Source organism: Staurois parvus, unplaced genomic scaffold, assembly GCF_062004578.1.
Source record: "Staurois parvus isolate SC_StPar_1 unplaced genomic scaffold, SC_StPar_1.0 ptg000017l, whole genome shotgun sequence".
Lineage (NCBI taxonomy): Eukaryota > Metazoa > Chordata > Amphibia > Anura > Ranidae > Staurois > Staurois parvus.
The window spans coordinates 10174988-10195842 of NW_028317813.1; the positions used below are offsets into that span (position 1 = coordinate 10174988).

The 20855-nt window shown below is 40.1% G+C and overlaps 1 protein-coding gene across 1 annotated transcript in view; it reads left to right on the top strand.

Moving 5' to 3' along the window:
* The first annotated feature begins 1873 nt into the window (after positions 1-1873).
* PRPH (peripherin) overlaps positions 1874-20855 on the top strand; it is a 33236-nt gene continuing 14254 nt past the window's right edge. The window contains exons 1-6 of the mRNA XM_089679593.1: positions 1874-2522; positions 12198-12258; positions 14264-14359; positions 17760-17924; positions 19027-19152; positions 19271-19491. Coding sequence (XP_089535719.1) covers positions 1999-2522; positions 12198-12258; positions 14264-14359; positions 17760-17924; positions 19027-19152; positions 19271-19491 — 1193 coding nt within the window. The 5' untranslated portion in view covers positions 1874-1998. The remainder of the gene's footprint in view (positions 2523-12197; positions 12259-14263; positions 14360-17759; positions 17925-19026; positions 19153-19270; positions 19492-20855) is intronic.

Consider the following 20855-nt stretch of genomic DNA (forward strand, 5'->3'; position numbering starts at 1 on the left):
ATCTCCTGCTGTATCCAATCCTTTCCTTTTCACAGCTCCTGGCCAGGATGGTTATTGCTGGTTGGTTGTCATCTAGTCACCATTTGTTTCTTCTGGGTAGGCCTTCAGCACTTTAATTGATTTACATCAGCTTTGTTATTTACTGAAGAAGTGAACGCTGATTCACAAAACACGTTGAGATCTTTTGTAAAGAGCTTGTTTCATCAGATCATGCAGATTATGTATGTGTTATTATTTTATTTCTTTATACATTTTGAGCTTTATGTGTTTTTGTACAAAGTATTGATAATTGCAATATGAATTAATTGCACTCCGGTGATCCATAGGAGAATTAAGATCAAAATTGCTTAAGCCATACTTCCTCTTTAACCTGTAAGTGCACTTATCATCTTATGTAGCAGAACAACACACGCTTTGCTCCAAAAGAATTGGTGCCCATAATTAACCGTCCCAAGATGTAAAGTCCCTGGATAAAATAGTAGTACAAAAAAGTAAAGTACATTTTGAACCACTTAGTAGTATCATATAAAGCTGGCCACACATTAGTAGATGTTTGTATGAACATTTGTATGAAAATTTTCATCAGTACGTTTGATGACATATGTCTTTCAAAAGTACTTCAACATGTTGTTTGCTTTTAATATAAAGCTGGCCATAGATGGGTCAGTTTTTTTCCTTCAACCAGCAGGAAAAAACTGACCCAATTCCTCCATCCACACATTCAAGGTGGATGGGAAATCATTCCTTCTGAGCTATTGTGTTCTGACGGCAGGGAGACTTCCCTGCTGTCAGAACACACTGATCAACTCTGCCAGCTATAGTTGGTGGTGTTGACTGAGCAGCATTTACCTGACACGGTGGTTGTGGGTGCCCATACATTAATGGAAATTTCGATCCATGTATGGCCGGCTTAAGATTTTGAAGTGAATGGACTTTACCAAATGAAAACCACATTCACTGTTAAAAATTCGTCCTTTGCAGAAAAAGTTTCCATCCTGCTCCCTTGAATTTTCTCATCACTGCAGTCGAAAACACACGGTGACTTGACCCCAATAATGATTAGAAAATCAGAAAAATATTCTTAAAACAAAATATTTCAAAAGAAATTCTACTAGAATAGCCAGCTAAACCCTTTGTTAACTGCCTAATTTGCAGTACAATGAAATCAACAAGCAGTTGCTTGAAGCTGCAAAGTGTGAGCCTTGCTAATGAAGGTGCCTTAAATGTGCCTGAAATATTCATGTATATAGGTAAGGTCATGTGATCAAATCTTCTTGAATGAATGGTATCTCTGCTTTGTAGGTGATCCTAGAGAAGATAGTGATTTTGGAAACTGCTCCCCATATTCTTGTGATGAAGCTGATTCATCTCCATTTACTTTTGTGCTCAGAAATGCAGTACTTCTCTATGAAATTCCATACATAGCTTGAGAATCCACTTACACCAACTAATCAGCACAAATTTGCAAAACTGTACACATTCATCTGTATAATTGACTCCAAACGTAATAATGCTATAACTTAAGCATCTGTTAGTATTATTATTATTCAGATAAAGTTCAATAATGCTATAACTTAAATCTCTGTAACAGCTTTAAATAGGATTTTATTTACAGTAGGCTTTGATTGCTATATTTGATGTGGAGAGCGGGGATTTTATATTATGAAGCTCTATCACAAAGTACTAGTTTTTGTGAATTTGCTGTATCATCTGGCAAGCTTCCTTGTGGTAGGATAAAGAAAGTCACCCAGTTCTGTTTCAGCAGCACTGGCACTATCGGGTGTGGTAGGATGGATACAGACACAGCCTCCCCTCCTCCCACATCTCTACATAATAGAAACATGGTCCCATAAGGAGGGGCAGTCACTGCACAATCATGAACCAGGCTGCCTTATAAAGCAGCTCACTGGAGTCGCAGTCTTTCTACTCAGCATCTCAGAACAAGCAATACAAAGCATCTTTCCAGAGTACTAAAGAGAAGGAAGCACCTCTTTCAGCATGAGTCACTCTGGATTAAGATCAACATCGTCCACCTCTTACCGACGCACTTTTGGGGCTCCTCTTCTGTCCCCTGTGTCCTACTCCTCTTCTTCTAGGTTCTCAACTTCCAGGCACTTTGCTAGCCCCTCTCCTGCTGCTTCTAGCCGTTCCTCATCCTCAGCCTTCAGAGTAAGGTCCAGCACTCCAGTCCGAGTTGGTTTGGACCGAGTGGACTTCTCAGTGGCTGAAGCACTCAATCAAGAGTTCCTGACCACCCGCAGCAATGAGAAGGCCGAAATGCAGGAACTGAACGACCGCTTTGCCAGTTTCATAGAAAAGGTTCGATACCTGGAGCAACAAAATGCAGTGTTGGTCACAGAGATCAACCAAGCCAGGTCCAAAGAGCCCACCAGGGCAGCAGATCTGTGCCAGCAAGAGCTCAGGGAGCTCCGCAGACAGCTGGATGTCCTGGGCAAGGACAGGGACCACATTCAGGTGGAGAGAGACAACATGGCAGAAGACCTGAACCTGCTTAAGCAGAGGTGAGAGTCTCGGGGTGGACAGGGTGGGGTTTATTTACTAAAGCTGGTTCACTCAGAATCTCGTGCACCTTGCATGGTAACCAATCAGCTTCTAACCTCAGCTTGTTTGATTAATCTTTAGCAATAAAACCTGTAAGCTGATTGGTTTCTGTGCAGAAGTGCACAAGATTCTGAGTGAACCAGCTTTAGTAAATAAACCCCGGTGTGTGAATGGCACTAGGCTCTTCAAAGACAGCAGACCAATTCCAAGCACAATCTGCTATGTCTATTATTATGGCAACATCTTATATTACTAAAATGTTTCATTTTAAATGGATGTAATTTACATCAGTTAGATGTAAGAGTTACAGCTATATGGACATCATTTCTTTTGCTATTTTTCTGTACACTTTTAAGTAAGCTCTTGGACTGCAGGAATTTAATTTTTTACATTTGCGCAAGTAAACTTGATCAAGTGTTTCTTTTTTGTCCTGGTCTTATTTATAACAGTATCTTAATTGTATATAGTTATAGTTTACCAGGTTAAAAATCAACCAGGGGCAGACTGGCAACTCATGGGGCCCCCTGGCAATAGGGGATCATGGGGTCCCTGTTTCCTTGCCCACACTAAAAAAAGCCTATAAAAAAGGTACCAGGGGCATTTCATGGGGCCCCCTACTGACCCCGGGCCCTCGGGCAGTGCCCGAGTGCTTGAATGGTCAGTCTGCCCCTGAAATCAACTCTAGGCTGTTATGTAAAAACATCAATTTACTTTTGAAAGTCATTTTATTAGTTTTCAGAACAGCCCGAATAAATAACTCAGTTTTGTATAAGGGGCTATATCAGTGGTATGGCCATTATTTTAGATTTTATCTGGTATAAAAAGGATACAAAGTGTCTAGCATTTTGGGTGGAACTAGCCTCTAATTGTCCTATAAAGCATCCTTTCTCAACCAGGGTGCCCAGGCACCCTTGGTGCCTTGTGGTCTCTTCAGGGTGCCTTGGTAAAATGTCTAAAAATTGCCCAAAACTTGTATACAAGCCAGTGGGTGGACAGGCCTGCCTTTTAGTTAATAAATCACCTCCAATGTTGGGTGTCCCACATGTGTGGATGTTGCTACGTTATAAAAACTATTAGAATAGTTTCTCATATTTTAGAATGGGGTGCCCTTTTAAAAATTATGGACAGTCTCGAGGCACCCTCGAGAATGGGGTGCCTCAAGACTGTCCGTAATTTTAAAGGGTGCCTCGATACTGTCCATCATTTTTAAAGGGTGCCTTGACTGAAAAAAAGGTTGGAAAAACACTGCTCTAAAGGACAGATACTGTATATAAACTTATAGTAAGGGTGCTTATTTAGGTGCCATATTCACAGTCCATCATTTTGGGTCATTTTCTGGACAATGTAATTGGTACAGATGTTTTCAGGACTAAAAACACTAAAGATGTATTAAATTAGAGTTGTCCAGTTTAAATTTTAATTCCCAAATGCTGTGATTAAAACTGTAATGTGTCAACATCATGAGTATCATAAATATTGTAAAGTGTGTTCTGTATTTGTTGGAAATAAGAAAAGTCTTTAGGAGGTCAGATCAATTGCTAACAACGTATCCTCATTAGATATGTATGAGTAGCTAGTATAAATAATGGTGCATCTAAAAGGATGGGATGTATTACTTTCTCAAAAAAGAGTAGTGTAGTTTAACCTGTGGTTTGGATCTGAGAAATTAGTAAAAGATATAGGAAAGTACCTAGAAAATCATATGCTACTGAAACTAAAATTAGGACTTGTGGGTCCAACAAAAAAGAAGGGGAAATATTTATCAATAGTATCAGCCCTGAATGTAAAAAATCTAACAGGGGCCAACATAGAACAAGCATTGCTTAACCTTTATCATCTATCCTTTTTAAAAGGAACAAGAAACATGTGCGTCGTATTGATGTCTCTCATGCATACTTTTTTTGTAGAGGTGCATTGTGAGAGAGCTTACATGGTATTGCATATAATTTCTAGGCTTTTCCTTCAGTAGTATCTCACCAGAGTTTATTTAACCATGGACCTAATACACAGGCCAATGTGAACAACAACATTACTAAGTTGCTAAAGGTATAATAATAGACAAAAACACAGTTGTTTGTCACCCTTGAGTGAAATGTATACTTTTAATATAAAAAGAAGAATACAACAGAATTTGAAAAAAAAAAACAGCACTAAATTTGTCAGTTGCACAGCTTTTCAGTCCAGCAAACCTAGCAGAAGGGTTGGAGAAATAAAATATGTAATCCTTCATTGTAATTTCCATTGTCTCTGCATCTAATCATGCATGCTTGCACCAAGTATAATTATTTTGGTACAGCAAACATTTTTACATTAAAATGATTGAATTAAAATAAAATAAAATAAATCAAAGTCTAATCTAAATAAATTTCTACAAATGATCTATTAATTTACCTATTGTGATAACTTAGAGATTGAACAACCTTATCATATCCCTGTTAGACCATGACCATAGTAAATGATGTACTGTATAAGGGAGAGAGCGCCCCCAAAAGGTAAACAACTGACTGAACAGAACCTTTCTTTATTGAGGGTGTGGTTCTACAAGCATATTGCAACAAGTGGAAAGTCGCTGTTTGTATATTACATTCCCATCATTCGTCCACCCTAGCAGAGCTTGTATCGATATGGCAAACGAATCATGGTTTGTAATAAAATGTATATAAATATTTTTTACAACTGCCATTGTTTTCTAGAAGTTTGACATTATGCATTGCATACTTATTTTATTATTATTATTGTTATTATTATATATATTATTTATATAGTGCCAACAGTTTACACAGCACCAGGGGCGGACTGACAACTCATGGGGCCCTGGGCAATAAGGGATCATGGGGCCCCTGTGTCCTTGCCCAAACTCATAAAAGCCTATGAAAAAGGTACCAGGGGGCATCTCATGGGGCCCCCTACTGACCCCGGGCCCTCGGGCAGTGCCCGAGTTTCCAAATGGTCAGTCCGCCCCTGCACAGCACTATACAACATGAGGGCAGACAATACAATTACAATACAATTTAATACAGGAGGAATCAGAGGGCCCTGCTCATTAGAGCTTACAATCTAAGAGGGAGGGGCAAGAGATACAAAAGGTAATAATTGTGGGGGATGGGATAATGGAGAAAATACATGTACAGTTGTTAGGTGGGGGTAAGACAGGCCTCTTTGAAGAGTTGAGTTTTCAGTGATCATCTAAAAGTGGACAGAATAGGAGATAATCAGACACATTGGGAGTTAAATTACTTATCTTCCTTGAAAAGCCATATTATAGCTGATATAATCAGTACATCGGTGAAAAGTGACCATCTCAACATGTAAGATATAACTGGGACATTGGGTTTGTCTTCATCAAGCTTTCAGAAAGGAGCTTTTCATGGATAGGAGGCACCCTGTTACCAGGCAGCCTTTATTTCTTTGTTCTCTTTTTTTTCCCCAGGGAAATTAATTATCCTGGACCACCAAGTGGAAAGCTTTGCAGTACAAGTGTAGTATTAATACAAAATATAAAACACATTTCTTAATTTTGGTGGTGAGCTCCAGTCAGCGTAATCATTTTATTGGAAGGCCTATGATATGCAGATATCTAAAGACACTACTTTGTTAGTCTGGTTCTATAATTACATGATAATTGCAAATCATGTCTAATTGTGGTAAAATGTATTATCTGAAATAATTCTCAATTGGTGTCAGAATACTAAAGATGAGCTAAAACAAAGCCAGGTTACATGAATTGAGGATGACAGAATGGTTGGCATGCGCCCATTGCTCTGTGTGGACACTCCTTTTGTGAAGTTGGACAGTTGAGAAGTACATGATTGGTTTTCAGTCCACATTTTGCACTAATGAAGAAGAAAATAATAGTGCATTGTCAGCCCTGCTGGGCTCAGTCTATCACCAATAAGAGATTTACATATGCATTATGATATTCTTACAACAATACAACATGGAAAAAAATGTCCATGGCAACCAATGCACTAAAATGCTTTCTGTAAGTTCAATATATGGCATTGTGCAAAAGTATTTTTATGTAAAAAGCACAATGTTATTTACTTAATAAACCCAAACACTTTAAGTCCTCATGCACACTGGACATTTTTACATTGTGTCCATCCACACATAGACTGTAATCAACATTTTTTGGCAGGGGTGTTTTTTGGCTGGAAAAAAAACCCAGGACTAGTGGGTTTCTAGAGGAGTCTTTAAGCTGTAAAAATGCTCTAACGCTGCAAAACGTGGTAAATCGTGGCAAACCAGCATTTTTGGATGTTTTTTTGAACCCCCAATTTTTTTTGAGTAAAAAACCCTAAAACAGCAAACACAAAAAAAAACGCAGCAAAACGCGGCAAAACGCTAATACACAAATGCTAAAAAAGCTGAAAAACTCATGTTTTTAATGTGACTTTACACAGCTAACGTTACCAGCGTTATTAAAACGTCCAGTGTGCATGGAGCCTTATACAGTGAATGTCCTGGATCTTTTTCTACATTGTATGTTGTATAGGTCCACCTCACTGATTTACAACCAGGGGCGGACTGACCATTTGGAAACTCGGGCACTGCCCGAGGGCCCGGGGTCAGTAGGGGGCCCCATGAGATGCCCCTGGTACCTTTTTCATAGGGTTTTTTGAGTTTGGGCAAGGACACAGGGGCCCCATGATCCCCTATTGCCCGGGGGCCCCATGAGTTGTCAGTCCGCCCCTGTTTACAACTCTGCACTAAAGCCACCCAGGGACAGGATGAACGTTGACCTAACCATAACATTTAATATCTTAGCAGTGATAAGAATTAAAAAAATTGTTGGAAAGCAATTTTGGATCAAATAAAGGAAATTACCTCTTCCTTTGTCATTTCCTTTCTAACCTTATTAACGTGCTAATGAAATATTTGAATAACACCTTTCCATTTCATGACATACCTTATTTTATTTATTGCATTGCGTGATTTGCATGGAGAAGTAATGACACCATTTGGCGATGCAGACAAATCATGAAATTCAATGAATGAAAGGGTCGGGGTGGGGACAGTAAGGCTGGGGAGAAAAGCTGGATGATACTGGATATCCTCCAGCCAGGAAATAACGTTTACAGTGTGCAATGAATAAGAGTAAGAAATTTCAATATAGGAGATAAGTCTGTACAACCTCACAAGACTTAAAGTGTTACTAAACCCAGGACCCTGCATTCATTATATCTGGTCTCCCACAGCACACAAAACATGGAAATGTAATTATTTCAGTAAATATAAACTGCTAAATATCTTTTCTCATGAGCAGTTAGTCTTGTGACTTCTATCAGTGTTCAACAGAGCACTGGTTAAAGCTTGTAGGAGTTTTCTTTCTGCTCTAGGAGGATGCAAAACCCCTGACCCTCTGTCTGGACAGTGCTGATTGGCCCTGTGCTGATCACATGCAATCTCTCAAGAAAAAAAAAACCTCTCTAGCAATACACACTAAACTGAGCATGTGCATGTGAGTACTGCTTCAGTCTGTCTTATCAGGTGGACATTTGAACAAGAGGAGGGGCAGAGAAAACGGGACCAAACAGCCTTTTTTACACAATGCAGAGGATTAACCCCTTAGTGAGTATAACAAGCATGCTTTACTGCATATACAGACTGATTTTACTGTTGTGGGTTTAGTAACACTTTAAAGCTGAAGTTCAGCTAAATGATTTTTGTCTAACCTACAGCTTCTACAGCTTTAACAACCTAACTTTCCTGTAATGAAGTATGTGCCATATTTGCAGGATCCTGGAGAAATGTTATATGCAGAGATGACAGGCCTCTTCCTGGCACTGAGATTTTGGTACAGAGGGATTTAATAGCTTCCTTAATACCTTCCTCCCCTCTCATCCATTGAGCAAAGCCTGTGCATTGTGTAACAATCTGTGAATGGGAGAGAATTTATTTACATTCATCAGACTTTCTCCAATTCACAGTTTGTGGTACATTCAGTATAATCAATGCTCAGGCTTTTCTCAGTGGGGGAAGGAGGGGCCGGGTCCTTGTCAAGAGTTTCTTCTATTAAACACAACCCTCAGACCCAGTGTCGAAAGTTCAACGCCAGGAAGAGGACCTGTCATCACTGCACAGAAGATCACAGCTAGACCACTAAAGCTGCAGCGAAAAAAATATATATTTAGCCAAAATTCAGTTTTAACAAAAGCCTCAAGGAAATCAATCAGCCCTTGATGGGCAATATCCTTCATATCTGCAGGTAGCAGGAGAGTGCTATCCATAAAATTCAACTTCAATACTCCTGCTGCTTTGGCCAGAGGAAGGCAAAATAAAGAACGTCTGGGTATCAATTATGTCACAAAGTAGAGGAAAGAAAATCCTTCATGAGTCCTAATAGCAATTATAATAAAGTACAAGTATAGGCATTTTTTTAAGATTTTGGATAGGGTAGGGGAGGGTTATAACCCCTGTCAGGTTTTTTATTTTTCGCCATCTGTGTCCCATTGTGGAGACGTATCTTCATGTTCTGTTCCATAACCAAAATATGAAGTGAGAGGAAATCCCTGCAAATTATGGGAATCCCTTTCGGGCCCCCCAAGCAACCAAAACTAGTGTCCCCATTGGAAGATTTTCCCTCTATTACTTTTCTGGTAACAACCCCAAAATTGGGATTTTCTATTTGCTTTCACTTTCAATGATAATAGTAAACAGTACAAAAATTAGCAAGTGTAACGTCATGGAATCTACTGGGTGCTATGATAAATGAATACCATGCACATGCGTGGGAGTTATGTCATCCTGGCTGGCCAAATGAAGATGGCCAAAGATCCTGAAGCCAGAAAGAAGATGTTGGCACTGGCAAGGGAGCTTGTGTACAGTTCTACTTTAACACCTGTGATTGGCCCTGTCTGTACCATGTGACTGCTTTCACCAATCACAGCTAACAACACAATTATATACAATGGATGGCATGACAGGAAGCCATCCACTGTATACAACTGACATGTGATCTGCTGTGATTGGTCACAGCGCTCAAATGACACTGGCAATGGGTCGGTGTAGTGATATGTCATCGGCTGTGTCCCGTGGACAGAGCCGGTGACAGATTGTACCACTGCACGGCCCTGCAGCAGCGTGAGCGGCTCCTTCTTAAGGGACGTCATAAGACGCCCAGTCAGAAGAAGGAGTGTCCCACCCGGCCGTCAATCTGCTATAGGCCAGGCGGTACACTCCTCCTTCGGACTGGGCGTCATATGACGTCCCTTAAGAAGGAGCCGCTCACGCGGCTGCAGGGCCATGCAGTGGTATGATCTGTCACCGGCTCTGCCGCTAACGCAGCTGCGGGGCCACGTAGCTGTGCGATCTGTCACCGGGTCTGTCCATGGGACACATTTTGACCTAAATTTATGAAGAAATGTTATTTATTTGCAAAATGTTATAACAGAAACTAAGAAAAAATTTGGTTTTTTTTCAAATCTTTCGTCTTTTTTTAAAGTTATTTAGCAAAAAATAAAAAACTCAGTGTTGAATAAATACCACCAAAAGAAATCTCTATTTGTGTGAAAAAAATTATAAAAAATTTATGGGTACAGTGTTGCATGATTGCACAATTGTCATTCAAAGTGCGACAACACTGAAAGCTGATAATTGGCCTGGGCAGGAAGGGGGTAAAAGTGCCCGTTGTTGAAGTGGTTAAGTTAACCACTTGTCTGTCAGTACTGTTTATAAACAGTGACTGGTCGCCTGGGTTTTTACAGTTGTCCATCAGGGAATGGGCTTTCAGGTGGAAATAATTTGGGTGGCTATTAGTCCTTATGTGATAGTTAATTGTATAAATAAATAAAGTAATTTATAAAAAAAAAAAAAGAAAAAGTTCTTAAAGTCCCCTGCTGCTATGTAAACACATAAGAGGGTAAAAAGCACGAGGCATGTGTACCTATGTAGAAAAATGCCTACTTGTGTTATATATTGTTGCAAATGTAGGAATGACCAATTCTAATTCTAGGGCCATCATCCACTGTTAAAAGCTTTCAAAGTGATGCCTATGGACAATTTTGGGTACTTCATGGACATGCGTAATTCTAAAGGTGGGAATACACGATTAGAAAAACGACCGTTCGGTCATCTGACAACCGAGAGGCGTTCGTTCGTTGGTCGAAATCTAAAAAAAACGATCATCAGGCAATACGTAGTGTTCACGTCTTCTGTACAAGTGGAAGTGATGCAGTGTGCGTGTGACTTTTAGCCACGCCCTTCCAGCCGGATTGAGCGATATACACAACAATTACCAGCAATGAGTATAATATAGTTTATTACATTATCTATATACATAAATAGTGATACATAAAATATAATATGCAGAATTCTGGTTTCATTATCTCATTAGGCCAATCTACGTTTAACATTTGGATTTTTCATTTGTGTTTACAAAGATTCCTTGGACATAAACATCCGGGTCATCTTCTGTTTCCACTCATGCGTGATAGCGCTTGATAGATTTTTTTTGTACAACCATCATAATACCGCATAGAAAATCGGTTGTTCGTATGTGAAACAACATTTTTCACTGTAGTTCAACCTGATTTTTTCGGTCACAATATCGTTATCTGTTAAAACATCCTGCTCATCAACGAAGATAAAATCGTTCGATCAGTGGTTCCACAAACTTTTTTGGACAATTTTCTTATCGTGTGTACGGGGCATTAGGCTTGACCTTTTGGGCATTTATTCACTGCAACCGTATCTTTTATATTTTACCAGAAAATTGGCTAATTGTACATGAAAATTAACATTTTTTTTTTAGAAATAATTTCATCTGAGAAACGTGTTAATATGATGTGACATAAAAATCGCAACGACCACCATTTTATTCTCCAGAGTCTTTGCTTCTGTTTACTGTCTGACTATACAGTATATGAGTACTGTGCATAGCATCAACAGGACACTAGATAGCCAGTAGGTTACAAAGTGAGCAGTTTTGTGCAATACATCATAGCAGAATAGATACAGTAAAAGTAGATTATCTTAACGTTAAATGTTAAGTCCGCCTAATAGAAGAAAATAATAAATGCACATATATTTGCAAGAATAAATGTGCATTTATTTTTCCAGACAATAACAAGTTTTCTGACTTAAAGAGGAGTTCCGCCCCCTCCCAAAAACTAAAAGTCAGCAGCTACAAATACTGTAGCTGCTAAATTTTAATATTAGGGCACTTACCTGTCCAGTGGTGTCCTCACCCTGAGCTAATTCTTCAGTTAGCTGTCGGGTTCCTGCGCTGCCATCTTGACTAAGGGAAAATGGCAGTGAAGCCTTGCAGTTTCACAGCTGGTTTCCTACTGCGCATGCGCGAATTGCACTGTGCTTTGTGAATGGAACCACCCTTTGACAGCAGGATTGTCAAACTGGGGAGAGGAAAGTGATAGTGGTACTAGTAGATTTAGATGGACTTGAATAACAAATTGAAGCTGAACTCCAGCTAACAGTTTCTAAGCAGTTACAGCAAACACTTTTTTCCTTTTGGGATAAATGTTTTACATAAATGAGTAAAAGCTGACTATTGTAGGTGTTAAATGGTTTGTCTCAAAGCTCTAACTGCTACTTTTTCTGGACATTGTATTCTGTTAATTCTGCTAAAAATCTGGTTAATATGATGAGCGTTATTATTCATTCATTTCTGTTTACAGGTTGGAGGAAGAAATGCACAAAAGAGAAGATGCGGAGAATAACCTTGTTCTGTTCAGGAAGGTAAGCCAGACAAATCTTTGAAGATACATTTATTAAAACAGAGATATCAGCGTACAGTAGCAGATCCTAGGCAGTTGTTGGCTCTGTGTATTTGATGAGCTATATTCTTCTACTTGTAGCTCAGACCCCTCAGAGAGCCCTCTGATTTGTCCCAGGTTCTCCTACCGTCTGGGTCCCAAAGCAGCCAGGCACACAACACTTCAACAGTCTCACAACAACCAGGCGGTGGATGTTTTTTATGCTTTATTGCTGGTTAAACTTGTGTGGGATGCAGGGAAGCTTTGGGATACTCCAGAATTTCATGCAAAAAATATTTTGACATTTACTGTTCTGTTTTTCTCTTTTCAGGGGTCTTTTAAGGGGGTTATTTGCAGAGACTAGAGACACCATCACCTCTGGGACTCCTAGCAGGGCAGATCCCACTTTAGCAACATGGACACAGTCACACAAGTGGTTAAACAGCAGACAGTCACTAGGATCCCACTTCCAAGCCTCTAAGCACTAGTCATTAATTACTAAAGACAGAGAGCGCAACATCAGGCTAATTTTTACAATCCGTTTCCAACCTCACCTTGTTCAGTTAGGCTTTGGCAATAAAACCTGGAAGCTGATTGGTTTTTATGAAAAAGTGAGCCTGATTTTGCACTCTCCAGCTTTACTAAATAAACCCCATAGTATCTCCAGATGTCCAATATTGGCTAGACACCGTACCGTGATTCACCAGGCTGGATCCTCAGTGCACCATTTGGCTCTAAACTGCTTCCAGGGAAACAAATAGGCCCCCCCAGCTCCCACTGAGATGGGACCTTGGTAAATTCCCTGCAATAGGCCCCCCAGCTCTCACTGAGCTGGGACCCCGGTGAATTATCTGCAAGAGGCTTCAGCTAACCTGCCCAAAGAGCAGCAGCCCTTAAGGTTGGGATCTTTTCCTCCTGGACAGGAACCAATGTCTCCAGGCGTCATACTATTTATGGTCTCTCTCTCCACTCTCTGGGCACACCTCCCCAGGGATTGGCAAGAGTGCCAAAAATATTCAAGCTCAAGGTTTGACTTCCAGTCTACTACATTCTAGATCCTCCCAGAAGGCGGGGAGTTGAGCCTGCAGCCTGTGAGACCCGGAGCAGCCAAAACTAAACGCACAATGCTACTCTGTTTACAAAGCAGCCAACAAGTGTAAATTTACCCGAACCTCTCTAGCAACCTATTCTACATACTTAAACATCTAAGAATAGAATAAAGAACCATAATTAGTGTCCGCTCCTCTATGTTCATCCTCACTGGTTACAGCTTGTGTACAGCAATAAAACCTTACAGTTTACCAACATTTATAAACTTAAAAGGACAAACAAAAACAAAATATTTGTAATTCTATAGTGAAAAATGAAAAATTGGTTTGATCCCATCTAATTCTAGGAAAAACCTTGTTAGCAAATCATAGGCTTTTTTGAATAATAAAATGTGGATATATCATAAATCAATGCATTCTTGGGGAAAATATACAATAATATAATACACATGACACATTGAGATAGATCTCTTTCAGATTTCAGACAATTTTATATCAGTATTCTTATTGTCCAGATATGTTTTCTTTTTTTTGTCTGAGCACAGTTCCTGGGTGCCGTCCAGAAAATTGTGGATGCTGTATACCATGTCCCCAAAATCTAATCCATAGATATATTACTATAATACAGGCTCTGAGGGGTCAATAATTCCATTTGCAATGGAGCACAGAAAAAATGTGTTGCTGCTAGTGCTGAGGAAGGAACAATGCAAGTTGTGGTGCAGAAATCTCTATGCACATTATATAACAAGGCTAAATCCAAAAGACATCAATAACAGTACAAGTATTTAGAAAACATACTGTACATGAGCTAAGCAGGTCTTTAAAAAAACAGGATGAAAGAGATCACTATCATACTGTCTACTACTCATTAAAGCAAGCTATGCATAAGTAGTTTACCAGTATGGTGGATTAGTAATCTTTTTGTTGGTTATCTTGCAGGATGTGGATGATGCAACCTTGTCTCGTCTAGAGCTAGAAAGAAAAATTGAGTCCCTAATGGATGAAATTGAATTCCTGAAGAAACTTCATGAGGAGGTATGTGTGGCAATATGAGTAAAGCTGGGTATACACTAAGGGTCCTTTCAAACGGACGTTCTGTTTTTTTTCATCAGTTCAGTCAAGATTTTTCCAAGAAAAAACGGATCAGTTCACATCAGTTTTTCATCAGCGTAAATCAGTTTTTCATCCGTTTACATCAGTTTCATCCGTTTTTCATCAGTTTACATCCGTTTTTTTAACATCCTTTACCCACGAAAAAATGGACCGTATGTCCACCTACATCCGTTTGAATCCATATTTGTCTGTTTACATCTGTTTTTGTCCATTTACATCCATTTTTCATCTGTTTACATCCGGTTTTGTCCGCTTATATCCGTTCTGGTTTTTTTTATGGAAGAAAAATAGGGGTTTATTCTGTTCATAAAACCAATGTTAACAGATGCGGACATTAACGGATGTAAACAGATGATCATCTGTTTACATCCGCTAGTCCATAGAAATACATGGGTGTTCGTTTTTCATCTGTAAACGGACAGATGAAAAATGGACAGACGGAATGCCCGGGTGAAAGGGGCCTAACTGTTTTTCTTCATTCAACCAGCAGGTTAAACAAAAAAAAACCTGACAGATGCCCACATCAACAAAACAATGTGTGATATGGGGATATCTTCCACTGCACTATTGTATTATGACAGGGGGGACTCCCCCATTGCCAGAATACACTGATCAGTGGTTTCAGCCATTGGCTGTAAGCACTGATAGAATACTGGTTTTCCAGCAAGACCGTTCAGCATAACTCATTCTTTAGACCAGTTGGTCAGACTTTAGAAAGTCGGTCAGTTCAGCTACCTATGTAGAATTGTGCAGACATTTATAAAACTTGCACAAAATAAAAATGGGCAATTTCCTAGTTTTACAAAAAATATGCATTCTTCAGAATTATTTTCCTGGTAAAATAGTACAAAAAAGTTGCAGTTTATAAAGATATACACACACACACTTTTGACAAAAATAGAATACTTTAAAACTTTGAGCCAAGAGTTCTAGCAAAGTATTTAATATTATTGCCACATTCCACCTCTTATTAAAAAAACATAAAGACATATATCGCTCCTCCCATACATTTGTTTCTCTTTCCCAGCAAATCCTGGCATTGTCCTGCTGTAATCTGCTGATCCATTGCTGCACTCTGGGTTGTGCTCTGCCATCTTCCTTTTTGACATCATCAGGAGTCGGCTGTCTCTTCTTGATTCAGACAGCCAGCCACCTGATGACGTGGCAGGTCTACCCTCCTCCAATCACTGTGTTGAAGCTGATGGCTTCAGGGATGTGATGTGTATATCCCAGGAGGCTTCAGGAGTTGTCATTCTTGCCTAGGTGAGAATAGTGGTATGGGAAGGTGGTGGGGGGTTAGTGGAATGAGATGATATGTAAAAAAACAAAACAAAAAGAAACCAAATAGCTTTCCAAATTGTGGCAGGATACAGACTGTAGTTAAGAAAAAAAAGTGCTTTGTATGAGTAAATGTCCTTTTAAATAGGTCTTCCACCATAATACTGTAGAAGACTGGAAAGACAAGACAAGTACACTGACCAAATATTTTTTTATTTTATACGGTTGCTTGAACTAATACCTGTTCCATAAAACAGGAGTGCCTTTGGGGTTTGTACATAGATCAGGCATACCAGAGAAGCATCATTATTACAATTGCTATATTGATGACCAGAGACTGCGGACACAGTGCAGGAGATGACCAGAGACTGCGGACACAGTGCAGGAGATGACCAGAGACTGCGGACACAATGCAGGAGATGACCAGAGACTGCGGAAAGTGCAGGGAATGACCAGAGACTGCAGACAGTGCAGGGAATGACCAGAGACTGCAGACAGTGCAGGGAATGACCAGAGACTGCAGACAGTGCAGGGAATGACCAGAGACTGCAGACAGTGCAGGGAATGACCAGAGACTGCAGACAGTGCAGGGAATGACCTGAGACTGCTGACAGTGCAGGGAATGACCAGAGACTGCAGACAGTGCAGGGAATGACCAGAGACTGCAGACAGTGCAGGGAATGACCAGAGACTGCAGACAGTGCAGGGAATGACCAGAGACTGCAGACAGTGCAGGGAATGACCAGAGACTGCAGACAGTGCAGGGAATGACCTGAGACTGCAGACAGTGCAGGGAATGACCTGAGACTGCTGACAGTGCAGGGAATGACCAGAGACTGCAGACAGTGCAGGGAATGACCAGAGACTGCAGACAGTGCAGGGAATGACCAGAGACTGCAGACAGTGCAGGGAATGACCAGAGACTGCAGACAGTGCAGGGAATGACCTGAGACTGCAGACAGTGCAGGGAATGACCAGAGACTGCAGACACTGCAGGGAATGACCTGAGACTGTAGACAGTGCAGGGAATGACCAGAGACTGCAGACAGTGCAGGGAATGACCAGAGACTGCTGACCTTTGGGGAGGGAGGGGGAGTGGGTACCTGAATTTGACAGGTACCCGCTCCCACTTCCGCGGAGTTGTCCTTCGCTCTTCTTCCCGGGCCGGCTTCTGTGACAGCCGGGTGCCCACTGCGCATGCGCGAGAAGCGCTGCGCTTTGTGAATGGCCCGGCGCCTTCTGGGACCTGTCATGTGTCCCAGAAGACACCGGATCATCCACAAAGCGCAGCACATGCGCAGTGGGCACCCGGCTGTCACAGAAGCCAGCGCGGGAAGACTGTGCAGCGCTGGAGCGAGGAACAGGTAAGGCCCTGCAGGAGAGAACAGCTGAGCGGCCGGCCCGGTATTCTGACATGGTGGCGGCAGAAATACCGGACCGGCCGCTTTATATTCGCTCCATAAGACGCACTGACATTTTCTCCCCTTTTTTTGGGGGAAAAAAGTGTGTCTTATGGAGCGAAAAATACGGTACTAGTTGTGCATATGTGTAAAACTTGTTGGTTCTTCTCTCTTTCTCTTCCTCTCTCTTCATGAAGCAAGAAGATGTCTGCTGAAATGTGTTGTATGTTTGCAACTTAAGCCACACAAGTAAAGTCATTGTTCTGCCTCATCACAAGCTACCAGTGTCTTCTCTAACACATAACCAACAGCCCCTGGGCAATAGGGGATCATGGGGAACCTGTGTCCTTGCCCAAACTAAAAAAGCCTATGAAAAAGGTACCAGGGGCATCTCATGGGGCCCCCTACTGACCCCGGGCCCTCGGGCGGTCAGTCTGTCCCTGGCCAGAAAGTCCAATTCCAGGAACCTGAACTTTTTGAACATCTAGGAACCTGTTGCTGTGGCCTGGATGGCAAAAGCATAGATTCACTTTAAAGATGCAAAGATTTAAAAGTCATTGATAAAAGAACAGGTTTTAAAGACAATATATCCTGTTAAATTCTGTATAATCTCATTTTGTGTATTAAATCTTTTTACTATGTAGGAACTTCAAGATGTGCAGGTGTCAGTGCAGGCTCCATCAGTACACCTGGAAATTGAAGCTACAAAGCAGCCGGATCTTACATCTGCGCTACGTGATATTCGCAGCCAGTACGAGAGCATCGCTGCCAAGAATCTACAAGAATCTGAGGAATGGTACAAATCTAAGGTACGAGGTGGAAACCGAACATGAGAGATAGATGCTTACAAAAGGTAATGCAGGTTTTCATATAGGACACAGAGCAATAAACCAAGAAACATGATATAATAATATATGCAATCCTTATGATCCTCTAGGACACTTTTGTATATGATTAGCTAAAGTTCACTGACAGAAAAGTGTTCAAGATGAATATTTTAAAACAATGACATCCATAAGCTGATTGCTTAAAGAAAGCCTACACACACAAAATACTTAGACTGCCATCACTATCCTTTTGTTTAGACTTCAATTTCTGCATACTTGATCCAACTTACTGATTCAAAAAGTTCTAGGCTAGAGATAGCCAAGCAGCTGGCATTTTCAAAGGGGGACAACAATGACAGCCTTGATCTTTTGTTCAATATCTACATAATAATTAAGAGCTTTTAACGTTTGTCAGCATAGATCATCTCAAACCACAGGCATTGTGGGGTTCTGTAGCTTAGTAATCACGTATCAATATATACAATGAATAGTATTTTACTTATCATAGTACTAATAATGCACTCCATAGGGTGTATTTATAAAAATGTGGATAGAAATTTGTCTAGTGAAAGTGCATATACATTCAGTTGGTGGGAATGGGGCAAAAAAATTATTAGGCAATTTGGACAATTGTGCTTTACAATATTTTTCATTGATTTAAAACAGAAAATACAGCATTTGGCCACAAGATGGTGCCGAGTGTCATGAGTTTCCTATGATAATTAGTGCCATCTTGTGGCCAAATGCATTCTTTTTTCCATTTAAAATCATAGAAAAACATTCATCCAGCACAGGAAACAGCCCAAATAAAAATGTTTTACTCCATTTGCACAGGACGACAGTGCATTCACTATCCCTGGGTGAATTGCTATGCAATTTTTAAAAAATAAATATTCCCCTATGTGTATACTACAATTATATTGTTACAGTGTTTACTGTTTTTTATTATTACAGGCTCTCTGAAGGTTCTGAATACACAACAGTAGCAGTGGTGTCATTATTGAGCACCTCAAAAACATCAATACTTTTCAAATAGTTTGTCAAATTCATATTTATATTTATTTTTGTCACTCCTATGGAACAGTTTGCTGACCTGTCAGATGCTGCAAACCGCAATAATGAAGCACTGCGCCAGGCCAAGCAGGAGATGAATGAATCACGACGACAGATCCAGAGTTTGACTTGTGAGGTTGATGGGCTAAAAGGAACAGTAAGTAATCTTTTGATAGAGGTTCAGAAATGTGTAATTAATGGTGATTAACATTCTCAAAATGAAGTACTTTGATGACAGATATCTTCTCACTAGTTCAACCTGTCCTCCTTTGCAGAATGAAGCTCTGCTGCGTCAGATGAAGAACATGGAGGAACAGTTTGGGGTTGAAGCAGCAAATTACCAGGATAATATTGTACGACTAGAACAGGAGGTGCAACATATGAAGGAAGAAATGGCTCGTCACTTGAGGGAATATCAAGACCTGCTCAATGTTAAAATGGCATTAGATATTGAGATTGCAACCTACAGAAAACTCCTTGAAGGAGAAGAAAGCAGGTGAGATGAAGTGTACACCTAACAAACACCTAAAAATAATTCTACCTTATAATGCCTTTACTGGTATATTCTACCTACTTATAACATGAGTAGGACATTAGGACTGATGAAGACCATAATTGCAGTATTTAATGGGTGTATATGGTATATTTTCCACAATTTAATTTGGAAGTTATTGTTGAACAGTTAATCTTAAAAAATGTGACATGAAAACCTTTAGATACCTGCTGTTTTGTGATCTTATTTCACATATTAATTTGTCGGCAATTTCTTTGCCCCTCCTTTGGGGGCTTTTTGTATTCCAGATAGTGCATTTAGCATCCCATCTGACCAAAAATCTATTTCAGAATATATGATATACAGAGGGCATTATGTCAATGAATTCATTAAGTTATGAGCTTACTTAGAGAACCAATAAATCGTAGCACAATGATCAAGCGTAAAAACTGTAAGAAGATCTTGATTACAAATAAATGTTTATTTATTTATATACTCATACACACTTGAGTGCCAGAGAGTGTAAATTTGCATCAAAGTTGAATTTAAAAGTTGTACTCCAAAGTTGCACTGGAAATTGTGCGTCTTTGGAGTCGCACAAGTGTGAACGAAGCCCTAAATAAATCTGTACCTCATTTTGAGCTTTTCCAAGTTAACGTCTTATCTAAAAGTGGATATAGTTACATAGTTATTCTGGCTGAAAAAAGACAAAAGTCCATCCAGTTCAACCATTAAAAAAAAAGTCATAATCCTACACCCACAGTTGATCCAGAGAAGGGCAAAAAAAAAAACAGCAAAGCATGATCCAATTTGCTCCTGCAAGGAAAAAATTCCTTCCTGATCCCCCGAGAGGCAATTGGATATTCCCTGGATCAACTTTACCTATAAATGTTAGTATCCAGTTATATTCTGTGTATCCAAGAAAGAATCCAGGCCTGCATGCAATTATTAAGCTTGTGATCTACCAATATTCCCAGATCGTACTCCACCATTGATTCCCCCAGTTGTACCCCCCTAGTATGTATGATGCATGCATATTCTTAGCCCCCAAGTGCATAACCTTACATTTATCAACATTAAACCTCATTTGCCACATAGTTGCCCAATTAAACAGTGCATTGAGGTCGGCTTGTAAGTTGGAGACATCCTGTAAGGACGTTATTCCACTGCACAGCTTGGTGTCATCTGCAAAGACTGAAATGGGATTTAAAATCTCAGACCCTATAGTGTTTATAACTATATTAAAAAGTAAGGGTCCCAACACTGAACCTTGGGGTACACCACTGACAACCCCAGACCATTCAGAGTATGAATCATTAACCACTACTCTCTGAATACCATTTTGTAGCCAGTTTTCTATCCATTTA